The 12,879-nt window shown below is 41.6% G+C and overlaps 1 protein-coding gene across 3 annotated transcripts in view; it reads left to right on the top strand.

The window, feature by feature from the left end:
* STARD13 (StAR related lipid transfer domain containing 13) overlaps positions 1-12,879 on the top strand; it is a 239,075-nt gene that overhangs the window by 197,330 nt on the left and 28,866 nt on the right. For all 3 annotated transcript variants that reach the window (XM_062514702.1, XM_062514705.1, XM_062514703.1), the window contains 2 exons: positions 7,213-7,284; positions 9,328-9,409. In XM_062514702.1, coding sequence (XP_062370686.1) covers positions 7,213-7,284; positions 9,328-9,409 — 154 coding nt within the window. The remainder of the gene's footprint in view (positions 1-7,212; positions 7,285-9,327; positions 9,410-12,879) is intronic.

Here is a 12,879-nt window from a genome sequence, read left to right as displayed (position 1 = left end):
TTGCATTCTTATGTTTAAATGCCCGACTGTGCTGTACACCCTGTTATCAGAAGGGGTTCCTTGGAAGTCTATAGAATGGGGGAATTCCCCAGGGAGTCAATTTTATGCTAGACTTTCAGGAAGAGTAATGGCTGCCTGATAGAGTGTCTAATTGCTCTGAAGTGGGAGTCCCTCAGGACATTTCCTACTCCTAAGGTCTTTATTGTGTCCCTTCATGCCTGCTGTCTTGGTGTGCAGGCTGCTTCGGTGGCCCCTGCAGCTTAAAGAGTATGTGGAGTGCAGCACATTGCACAAAGCTCTGTCCTGCACTGCAAACTCTGATTTCCCTCTTGTTGTTTGCACAGCTACCTTCTTGTTATTTGTGTGAGGAAACTTGTGTTGTACACCTAGCTCTGATGATACCTAGATGTAAAAAATACTAATGCAGGAACTGTTCCCAGACCTGTCAAGTTTTGTGCTTGATGAACCTGTTATAAATCTTGGATCTACCAGTTTTGCCAGTGTCCCATTAATTTGGGAAAGGAATTCAGCATAATCCATTCACCCAAGGGGGACATAGCTTCCTAACTCCTTGTTGGAATAACACACCTTTTTTTCTTGGGAAATGCAGCCTTGCTGAAGATAAAAAGCTGATGAGAAGCCTCCCAGCTAGGCTGTGCGGAATTTGGTTGCAGTAGAGAACAAAACAATTGTTGTAGTCATTGAAAAAAACATTTTATACAATCACAGACTATGTCTGAGTAAGAGAAGTGTCAGTAGCTCAGAAGGAAAATCTGTATGAGCTGATCGTCTAACCAGGAAAAAGCCTTTTCGTAGCACTGTCTTTAGTTTGGTTTCATTTATTCCATTCTGGAGAATTCTTTTCCAAATCTGTGGTGATAGCAGTGAGTAGTCAGATAAGATTCTAGCTCCAACTTGTCTCCTGATACCAGTGTCCTGTGGCAATATCAGTTCAGATTGCCTTCTTTCTTTTTTATTCCTTCTTTTTTATTAATCTCCCTATCTTGTGCTGTGTGTAGAGTGAATAGTAATTCTCAATTTCCTATTTTTGTATAACCCCTGATTTTATACCCTTTTTGCATAACCCTTCCTTATTCATCTGCTCTCCAAGGTAAACAGTCACACTCTTTTAATCTTTCAGCATATAAGATTTTTTTTTTCATGTCCATAAATAATCAGGCTTCTCACTTTCAAATTCTCTAAGAAGTCAGAGCATGAATGGACATCATTTGACTATTATTCACCAAGGGTAAAAAATTACACATAAAGGAACTACTTGGGAAAGATCTTTTTCTATTGACATTTAAATTACATTTAGCCACTGTAGTTTAAAAGGTCCATATTTTATTGCAATATTGTTAGTACCACAATATTCCACAAAAGGTTTAGGACTATTGAAATAACACTTTGACAGTTTTATTTTTCCCTTCCTTCCAAAACATAACCTTGTCTCTAACGCAAATTATATGGCATGATATAAAATAATTCCAATGAAATTCCACTTTTGAAAACCTTATTATCAGGATTTATTGACGAGTATAAACCACAGTGCAGTAAAACACATAAATTTATTGTATTCTTATGGTTTATTTATTATATATTTGTACTATAAATGGTAATTTTACAGCTGCATAGTGCAATTGCTGTTGCATTATTATTGGAATTATTCTGGAAAAGTACTACAGAGTGAATGGGGAAGGGGTAAACCATTAGACCTCTACCTAAAAGCATGAAAGGTTACTGAAAATTCTATCTGTCTTTATTAAATGGCACAGGGATTTTTCCTTAGGGAATATGACAAGTTTAATTTTTCTGTGTTCTACACGGATTCCTTGCACTGGTGAAGTGAGATGATAATACAGTAATTAAAGTATTAACCTGCTCCCTGCAAGCTGTAGATCATGGAATCGTGAAACCATAGAACAGTGTTGGTTGGAAGGGACTTTAAGATTACAACTGCCCTGCAGTGGGCAGGGATACATTTCACTAGACCAGGTTGTTCACATGTGAGCTCTTGTTTCACCGTGAATTTCCCACGTGAGATGAAAAGTTATCTTTTCTCGTATTTGCAAATATAGTCCTGTTCTTTCCAATGTAGCACCCTTGCACCCTACTGTAATCTGATTTCTGAGCTCTGAAGAAGCTTTGCAGATGCCACTCAGTGGAAACCTATCAGCCTTTAGTGTTACATCATAGTTCAGGGATGGTAGATTGATGCATTTAAGTATTAGAAAGTTGGAATTTGGATTGTTCAGGCTAGATTTCTAGGGGTAACTGAGGAGTGGCATAACCCTAATTTTATGGCCAGATAAGTGTCAGGCATCTAATTCACATCAACCTTACCTCTAACCTGCTTATGTACTTCTGAAGTGCTTTAAATCCTCATCTGTAAAATAAGAAGAGTAACATAGATAAATATCCTAAAAACTGTGAGATATAGGGCCAGGAGAGTAATGACAGACATTGAAGTATCTCAGACTGAGCTGCAAGAAGAAGCTGAAACATGCTAGAGCTGTTCTCATACAGCTTCAGCCTGAGCTGAACTTTTCTGAAGAACCTATATTTCCTCATGTGCGCTCCTCCGGTAAGACATCGGGGTGGTGATATTGCTTGTTGGTGACTTGATAGGTTTGTGGGACACAAGGGTTGTATCAGGACCTGTGAGAAAAGGCTCTCTCAGTGTCTATAGCTGCCTGGAGCATGCATCAGGTCTAAGACACCATCAGTGTTTCCTGCCCAGGAGTGTTCTCTGGTTTACCTTTCATAGCGGTCCTCAGCAATTCCTGAGAGAAAAAGGCATTTTACAACCCTGGGTTGAGCTTAGTCTCCAAACTGACACTAGACCGGGTAGATTTTGTTCTGGAAAATGTGGCACAAACTCTTCCCAACAGTTTTCCTCCTCTTGCAGGAAGGAGTAAGACAAGGACCAAAAATTGATGTAACCTTTGTTTAGTGACACCAGAATAACCACTTGCTCACTGGTGTGGCTCCACAGTAAAATGCACTTCTTTCCAATTAACTGTTTAATCATTTACTCTAACATTCCTGAATATTTTACCTGAATCTAGTAAATTAGATTTAAGTGGTGAGCAATACAGGGGGAATACTAAAGTGAACATTAACAGTGATTTGTTACATGAGATGAACAATAAAGGTTATCACATGAAGTTGACATAAACACAATAGATGGTATAACTACGTACCTTGTTTATTCCAGCTGCTAAATCTTTCACTGCTTTGTGGAAAGGGACATCTGCATTTTAAATAAAAAATTAGTTTTAAAATGAAAAGGAGCAACACCAAAACAGAAGATAGAAGAAACAGGGACAATGGCAGAAAGACAGAAGATGAAATACTGATATCTAGACAGGAAAGGGGAAAGGACTAGAGTAACTAGGTCTTAGCATTGATATTTGTAAATGGTGATAAGATTCCAAGCCAGAAGATAATTCATTTACATGAGTTTCTCTTGACAGAGCTTTTCTCCAAACAAGTTTTTAGACAGTTCTCCTGTGCTCCTTCATGTGAGAGAAGGACTGTTCCAGTGGTTCAGCTTTCTTGGGCTTGTTAAAATGCGTAGATTAAACAGAACCCATAGAGGATTTGGGTCAGTTTGCTAATCCAACAGCACAGCATTCCCACTTTTGGAAGGTTAGTTTTCCACTGGCTTAGGGGCTTGAGCTGGATCTTTGCAGGGTTAGCCAGGAGCTGGTGTAGCACGAAGGGAAGCAGGAGAAGCAGCCAGCTGGTGTTGGATACGCAGGGCAAGGATGTCCCATTCGGTGGCAGCTGGCTACTAGACTGTCTTGTGTTGGGCAGAAACAAAGTGGTTTGTGAAGAATCAGAGAAAGTGTTGGAAGAGCAGGAGAGATAGCAAACAACTGTCTCCATTTCAGCCCCAGAACAGCCAGAGCCACCCACATGGTTTGTGGGAGATAAGCTCAAACCTGTTTAACACTAGAGATGGACTCAAAGACAAGACCCAGCTGTGCTCTGAATACTTGTCACGTTTCCTGAGTGAACCTCTCTCCTCACTTTGCTCTGAATTATGACTCACTACTAGTAGAAAAATGAAATGGAAAAGAGAAATTTGCTTTCTTCCAAGCTTCAATTAGAAACTGAAAAAAAAAACCCTCCTTAGAATTCAAGCCCTGGGAGACATACTGACAGTTGTCAATATTTGGGACTGAATTATTATCTAGCCTTAATAATTAATGGTTGGTGTTAACTGCTGCCCAAGAAGGTGGAAAGCAGGAGGCGAATTATCCCTAATTTTTTTCCAGCCACAGAGCAGAACAGTAGTGCTTAAGGACAAACCCACCATCAGGTGTACTTGGGCAAGCAGCCTCTTTGGGCCTGCCAAGGGAGATTCTGCTTGTGGGTAAGTGGTGGCTCACGTGCTTCTGTTAGGAACTGGAGGAACTGTGCCTCCTGCCAGCCTTGAGCCATGTCCTCTCTGGAGTGGCTCTTCTCACCATGACAGCCCTTCTCTGTGCTGTTGCCTTGGTGCCACCTGTGAACACATGTGGGTTTACAAGTCCTTCAGTGTTGCACCAAGTCAGTGCATCTGCTGCAGGTGGGATCAAACCCCTGTATTAGCCTGGACATGGGAACAGAACTGGGACAACACTGCCAAAAGTATTTCTACTACCCTTCATTGGCACCTCCACTGAGGTCTTTTTGGTTCTGCACATTTCTTCCCAAATGTTTTACTCTTCATTAATCTCTTCACTATGAAGTAAGAAAAAGTAAGAATTAGGAAAACGACCCAAAAAGAGAAGGTTAAACTTAGCATGTCAAATTATTGTTCAAACATTGCAGTATGCAGTAATAAAAGCATCTATATTTCATTCTGAACTATAACGTGGATTACATGCCCAGGGCAAAATAGTAGAAATCACCTTTGATGTCTGCTGAAGAGTGAATCCTTTGTTGTGCCTTTTTACCTAAACTGTAGGAGGAGCCAAGAGGGAAATGACTGGAACAGGTGCCCTTAGCTAGTGGGAACACACTTGTATGAGCAAAGTCATGTTTTGGGCTGTGCCAGCAGCCTGGAACATTTCTCTCCTCCTGCTGTCCCCTGAATAAGACCAGAAAGAGAGATATGGGGGGAACTAGGAACTGATACGTGTCTCAAGACTCAGTATCCTGGAAGCTTAGAAAATCTTACTGAAGGCTGAGGTAGTAATTCAGAAAACGAGAATACTCCCCAGAAGTGCCTTCATGGAGGACACAGAGTCAAAGTTTTGAAGGCAGAAGTTAATCAGATTGTCAATGATACTTGACTGAATAGAGTGTGTTGCAAACCTCACAAAAAAAAGTAAAAAACAAACAAAAAAAACCCCACAAAAAAGCTAAACACAAAACCTCAGAAAAGAGTGAGATCTATTTTCTTGGTTATTCTCTATAATTACTCACCCATTGCAACCTGAGATTTTTTTAGATCTCATTTGGGCTGCAGGAATATTTCTCAGCAAGCTTCTCTGAGCAGCCAACTGCAAAAAAAAAACATTGAAATATGATAAGCATATAAGAGCATTAAATGGTATCATTCTCCATCATCCACAGCCTCTGACAGTTGTGTTTCCAGGCCAGATGAAGCTAGAATGTACGTACAGCTGTTCTGAGTTGTAAAATACATTTTGAAATGGGATTGATTTGTCTCTGTTTCACGAGATTGAATTAAGCAAAAGAAAAAAAGTATAAAGACTTGTCTTTTTTCCAAGCATTTAATAGAAATAGTCTAACTGGAACATAATAGAGATGTCCTTTCAGCACACAGATGTGCTGTAGTGAGAGCCACATTTTATGTAAGCTGCTTATTCTTTTGTGCAGTGTCAAGAACTGAATGTACTTTCATACTCCATTTTTTGGCCTTGACATGAACTAATGTCAAAGCAAATGAGGACCTTGTGGTAAATCCTTTTCAGCACTGCTAATGATTGTGACCATTGTGGAGCTGTTCCTGGCTGTCTAATCGTCTTTGGGAAATTGAGCTTTTGATACATAGACCTTGTATTCTGAATGTTGATTCCTGCTACAGAATTTGCTGGTGTGATTCATTATTTAGAGGATCAGAAAGGTGTGAGGGTCACATACTGCAGAGTATATTCAAAGTAAATTTTATAGTGGGCTTCAGTGGGTAAAGTCATTAATGGTATGATGAGTGATCTGAACAGAATTGCATGGGCAAAAGTTCACGCCAGCATCTCTTACCTACAAAAATGCATTTTAGTAGAAAACTGATTTACAGCTGGAATTTTTTTCCCATTCAAGGCAAAATATGCAGAAGAGGAACTGAGCCTGATCACAGTTTTCCAGTTCCATTGTTTGCTTTATAGTTAGGGTTTTTTATTACGGCTTTCTAGATTTTACAACCACAAATGTGCCAAAACCCCTGACTGGTTCATTCAGGTTGATTAATAAGCAACATAAAATGTCTACTTTCTTCAACACCTGCATGCTCTGTTCTCCGTGTTTTGCAAATGTAAGAGGTACAGATATGTACTTTGACTTTGGTCCTGTAAACCAAAACTGTTCAAGTGGTAGATACTGATCTAGGTTTGGACAGCAAAGAGAGGTTTCCCAGGTTTCCCCTGAAACCCACATTTGTGTGGATAAGCCTCTGTTTTCAGTTGTTCCCCCAGCTGGTCCAGGAGCAGCTGCACATGCAGGCAGTGTAGGTGCTGGGCAGAGCTGGACCCAGCACACTGCTTTCCAGAATATGAGCCCATGGAGCTTGGTAAAAGTAGAGGTGCCCCTGCAATTGTCCCTTCAGTATCATGACACCAGCACTGGGGTTTTCCTGGCAGAGCTTTTCATGGATTTCATGTGGCATTCTGATCCACAAGAAATGTCAAAACAGGAAGAAAGCAGTGCCTGCTCCATCTTCACCTCTTACCAGCAACCTACCCTTGGGGGAGGGTAGATCAGAGTACCACAAACCTGGCTGAGCAACTTCTGCTGCAAGGAGATGGTTAACACTTCATCCCAGCCACCAAGTGGCTTTGTGCTCCCCAGGATCCTGTGGAGACAGGCAGATTTCGTAGAGGGACTCTCTTCTGATGCTATGAAATGTAATTCAGAGTGATGACAGTACTTTAGCAGCAAGTAGATCCTACCAAATTTCTTTGCTATTTCTTTGTAATTGAAAGAACTTCTAATTCAAAATAACAAAGTGTGAACTTTTTTCTCTTTCCTCTTTTTGCTCAGAAATCGAAGCAAAGGAAGCGTGTGACTGGTTACGTGCAGCTGGATTTCCCCAGTATGCTCAGTTCTATGAGGGTAAGTAGGTCTTTCTCCTCTTTCTGCAGTTCTGAAAGAGCACTGGGCCCTCGCCAGGAGAGCTTGCAGTTGGCCAACTCCACATTTGACTGAGTTATGGCCATGGCTGGATGCTTCACAAAGCCTAAGCTGCTGGAGTAATACCAGTGCATAAAGAAAAGATTCTTGCCCTCATAGCCATGGGAAGTTAAAAAAGAAAAAGAGGGACATAGTTAGTGTAAACCTCAAAGGTTAACAAAAACAGCTACAAAATTTCTAAAAACATGAGTCTTATTTTCTAAAAACTTTCTGAACTGTGCCTGAAATAAGATTAAAATGCTGTAAATTACTGAAAATCTCATGCTGAATGTATGACTGAAAACTGCAGTTACCAAAAGTGAAATCTGAGTTGCACTTCACATTTGCAAAGTAAGAAAAGCTCTTAGTTCAGTGCTAACTCAGTGCTAATGGTGGTGTCCCCTTCCTAGGTGCAAGGTTCATGCCCAGGGAAGGAGTGTCCCTGAGAGCAGGGCGAGTGACTGCACTGCTGCTGTGGTCAGTTGAACTTTGGGGACTGGAGCTGGGTTTTTGCTGCTTTCCCCAGCTCAGTGCTGAGAGGGAAACTGCGGCTGAGCCTCGTTTTTCCCAAAATGCATGTTCTCCCTGCCGGAGACATGGAGCCAGCTCAGGCCCACTCGGGCTTATTAGCCAAAAGTCAGCTCTGCCAAACACCTCTGGTCATCTTCCAGGGTCAGCATGAGTCTGGAGGCAGCACAGATCCATGCATGGAATGAGGGCCAAGGAGCCTCGTGGGTCAGAGCCAAGTCTGCAGGAGTCAGCTCAGATGCCATCCCTCCCCTCGTGTGGGGACGAGGATGGCAGGGAGTGGGTTGCTGAGGACCACCCCCCACCCCCCCCGGTGAGCTGAGGTCCATCAGGGCTCAGGTGCTGGGTCCTATTGGGCTGCTCAGGTGCCTGGAGACAGGAACACCATTCAGAAATGTTCAGGTGGCTCCACAGGAGGCAGGCAGACTCTGTTAAATCCAGCAAGGATCTAAGACTAATAAGCTTGTCAGACCAAAACTGACACAAATGTGTATCTACCACATCCCTGGGTAGCCATTAGTACTTTTGTGTCTGCCTTGTATTCAGGGTATGTCAGATAGTGACTCCACCAGAGAAAGGAGTGCCGTCTGCCTGCTTAACTCAAAGGGATGTTCTCTTCAAAAAATCAACCTGTGCTGGGCTCCAACAGTTCCCATGCAATCAATATGTGCTCTAGACAGTCTGTGCCTCCGAAAACAAGGTGCTTTCCTCAGGCATCTGTCAGTGTTGAGCAGTAGTGTCTGAAAATTCTGGCTGAAGTTCCTGTATCCCAGCGTCCTGCTGAGGTACCTAAGCATGGCAGAGCAGTCTGGAGAGCAGCCACAACACTGGAACCTGTCCCACCATTACAGAGCTGTGTCACTTTTCATTACAAATGTCATACTATTCTGTCTTCTTAGCTAATATTAGGGATTATAATTCTGTTTTTGGTGGGTTTTATGGATTTTTGTTTTTGTCTGTTATTTGAGTATCCCTCTGCTGAAATCATCGTTATTTGGTTCTGTTTTAAAAACAAAAAGCACAGAACATTTCTGGAGCTTGGGCAAAGTCTGTCTAGCAAATAACTCATTAAGTCACTGTAATGAGAAGGGAAAACCTTGTTGCTCATGTAGATTAAGAAAGTGTGGTGGTAATTCCCTGATCTCATCCATTTGTGCAAAGTGCTAAAATGAAGAGCTAACAGTTGAATATTTTTTAAAGCCAAAATGAAATTATTTTGCTGTCACTAATGCATTGGACGTTCAGCTATAGCTTTAACAGAAAAAAAAAACAAAAACAAAAAACAATATGGTGTTGGAAAGGGTCACAGATACAGCTGGCTGGAAGGGAATCAGAGCTGAGTGAAATTGGTCATACTAGATTTCAGTGAGCAAGCATTTGCAGAGCAATTTAGATGTAGACAATGTGTTCTCATCTGAGTTGCAAGCAGTCGTCTTAATGCTGTGTCTCCTTTTACAGACTCCCGGTTTCCCATTGACATTGCTGCAGTAAAGAAAGATCATGATTTTCTTGACAAGGACCTTGTAGAACCTCTTTGCAGGTAAATAACAATCAAAGTTTCTTTTTTTATAATTTAAAATCACGAGCTGATTTTGAACTGTTGGAATAGCAGCAGTAGAGATGTGTGCTTGTCCAAGTGCATTGAGTGATGAGATCTATAGTGCCACCATTCTGAGTTAATTTCTCTTACAGAAGATGCTGCAGTAGGAGACCCACTACTCACAGAAAGCATCACATAATTTAGAAAGCCCAAATCCAATGGATTTGAAACAGATGCTTTTTAAGAACTAGCAGTAGTGCAAGCAAACCCTGAATAAATGAGAGTCACACTTGAGTTGCATGTTAATAACTCTTAGGTCTAAGTCCAGCAAAAATGATGGAATTCCATTGCAGAGAATTCTGCAAGGCCTTTTCTCTGGCAGCAGGCACAGTTTTCATGCTGCTGTGATTCTCTTGGTACTCTCATTTGACACCAGTAACAGAAGTGGGACCAGACCCAGTACTATAGACCCCCAGTACTACAGATGCTACAACTGATCAGTGCTTTTCTCCTCCCAGAGGTTCTGTGTTTGCTGTTTATCTTGCTTTTCATACCCTGTGATGAATATACCAAACTTCATTGCTCAAGTCCTGTCCCCCAGGACTCAAACACAGCAATTCTGTGGCAGTTTTGCAAAACCACATTGCAGAGACATTGTTCCCCTATTCTTTCCCCTGTGCTCAGCTCAAGCTGAGTTCAGCTCCTCTCCTCTTCATGTCAGGACAAAGGAGCATCTGGCCCTTAACCAAGCAGGCTTCATTACATGTTATGGAAACTTTCACAACACCAACATTAAGATAATTGGACAAGACTCTATTTCCCCTTCTGCAACTGTGGCTAAAGTCAGCAGAGGTGGCTTTAGGAGATGCTGTTCCACATCATACTGTACATTGCAAGGATTAGTGAGTTTGTGGTAAAGGAATGCAGAGAAGGTTTCTGAGAATCACCAAAAATATGACTGGAAGAGACTTCATCTAGTCCATCTCTCCATTCCAGGAAGATCCAGGTAGTTTCTGGTCATGGCTGTCAGATTGCTTTCCCAAAGCTCCCCTGCTTTAAGTGAGATCTGCTCTTTCTCATGCTGTCTGTTATGTCTATAGGGAACAGAATATTCTACTTCTCTGTGTAATAGCCTTTGTGTCTGAAGATTAATCAGTAGGAAAGACTTGGATTCTCCAGAGATCTCTCTCACAGATGCCTGAGAACAGAATTAACTGCAGACTTGATCCACTGCTGTTCTGTGCTGCTTGCTGAGAGATTGGTATGCCCACACCTAAGAAACCTTCCTCTCATACATATGTACATCCCCCTACTTCAGTCTGACATGATGGAAGACATACTTTGCTGCAGTTTGGGAACTGGAAAGTGATAGAGATAGGAGATTGAGATCTCACCCCCTCTTGCCCTTTACCACAAAATTGAAGGACCATAAAAAAATGCAAGAATGTCTGTTCCTGCCCCTTTCTTTTGAGAGAAAACAGTGAGATATAGTAATTTCAAAGCTCTGTGACTCTCCCTAATCATTCTTCTCTGGAGTAATTGGCAATGGTGCTTCTACAGTCATGGTCACCAGGCATCCAACACCTACACAGATAAAAATGGGAACAGCTCATCTCTTGCTCCTCCAGCCCCTCTGTAGACTCACAGATACACCTACAGTTGCACTTTGTTGATATATTTATGAGGATTACTTTGCAAGCTGAGAAGCTGGAGACTTAGTTTGGTTGGGGGTTTTTTCTCTTTTATTAAAATATGAGGGTTTGGAAAATTAACTAGCAGCTGGATAGATGTGCTCATGGGAAGAAAGATACTTTATGTTAGCCTAAATCAAGGGACAATGATGACACCTATAGAAAAAAGCATAGACACAATATTTCCACACTTAAAGATAAATGGGTTTATGATATTCTAACAATTTTTCTGTGATTATTTTATTCAGAAGGCAACGCCTGTTTATTTGAATTTTTGTTGGGAGTTTTTAAACAGCTTAGATCTCAAAAAGGAGTAGCTCCTCACAATATTAGAAATACAAGTATTGTGTACAGGTTATGCTTTCAGATTGCAGACATTTAATTTGATGCAACTCAGAAGCTTCAAACCCTTCACTGAAAACGAGCCGTAAAAAGCCATTGTACCAAATGCCAGGGTTCAGATTCACCAGAAACAGTGGACAGTGTCAGCTGCTGCCCCCAGTGCCAGCTTTGTTACTCTGTGAGCTATCAAACCAGCATCTTCCAAGTTTTCCAGTGCAGTGGAAATCCTCATAGCTCAGCTGACCACTGTGGCCAGATCTCTGCCCTTCCTTTGCTCTGTGATGATGTTACTGCAAGGTGCATGTCAGTGTACCACATGAGAGCTGCACTTTGAGGAAAGAGAAAGTTTAAAAAGCCTGGTATTATTTCTGTGTGCACAGATTCCCAGGCTGGCAGCCAAACTTCCATTCTTCAAACATTCAAATCTGCCCTTAAAGCTATGCATGACCAAGCCATCACACTGACTTATAGTGCATTCAGCACATCGTGCTGAACAAAATGGGCTTCTCATGGTTTTTTTCGGAAGACAGTTTTAAAGCTGAAATGCCAGCATGGATAATCAGTTTGAGCAGTTTTAGCTCTGAATTTTAATAGCATAAACACTGAATTTCTCTGCTCTTGTGGGTTGAAATCAGACTCTCAATCTCATTGTATAATCTATTTTCTTATGGCATTGAAGTATACCAGACAGCATGAAGCACAGATGAGAAGGAATCTTTTTTTAAGGCAGCTGGTACTGTTTTAGTCAGAAAGTCTCAGACTCCCCGTTCTAAAAGATTTCAGTGACCTTTTTGAGATATTCTAACATTCCTGCTGTTTACAATATAATTCGAAAATTTGGCAGAGTAAAAGCCAAATTTGAGGCCTTTGAGTTAGAGACATATCTATCAAGAGATTCCACTCAGATTTCATTGAGTAATGAACAATAGAGAATTGCCAGGCAATCTGCAGGCAGACACTGTCAGCCTGCCAAAACAATAATTGAGCATGAAAATTTTATAGCTGTGTCGCTTCCAAAATAGCAGCAACCAACTCCACTCTGGGAACTTTGGTGGCTGCTGTGATAAGAGAGTGAGAAGGAGAAGCCAAGCCACATTGTACATTTTGTATTCACGTACGTACAGTGACTAAGAACATGAAGTACAAGTATATAACAACCTGATACCTAGTTCCCTAAATGAAGCTCTTAAAATTTGAGCTGTGCCAGGCACTCAGCAGCCTTTTTTTCTATAGCTGTTGTCCCTTAGACAGCTGGTAAACAAAGTGAAGGTCGCTGTATGGCATGGGACGTCCTCCCACCACAGTTCTGAAATGATGGGTGCACAGTCAGCTGTGAGTTATCTTGCTCTAGGTGCTGTTGGGGATTAAGCATGTCTCCCCATATGCAGGACAGAAAGCCCTGTTCTGGAGGCAATAGAAGGCCTCCCACTGACTTCC

The sequence above is a fragment of the Cinclus cinclus genome, chromosome 2 (genome assembly GCF_963662255.1).
Source record: "Cinclus cinclus chromosome 2, bCinCin1.1, whole genome shotgun sequence".
NCBI classification, from domain to species: domain Eukaryota; kingdom Metazoa; phylum Chordata; class Aves; order Passeriformes; family Cinclidae; genus Cinclus; species Cinclus cinclus.
Note: the sequence above shows the minus strand (reverse complement) of the source record. Positions and strands in the feature narration are given on the sequence as shown.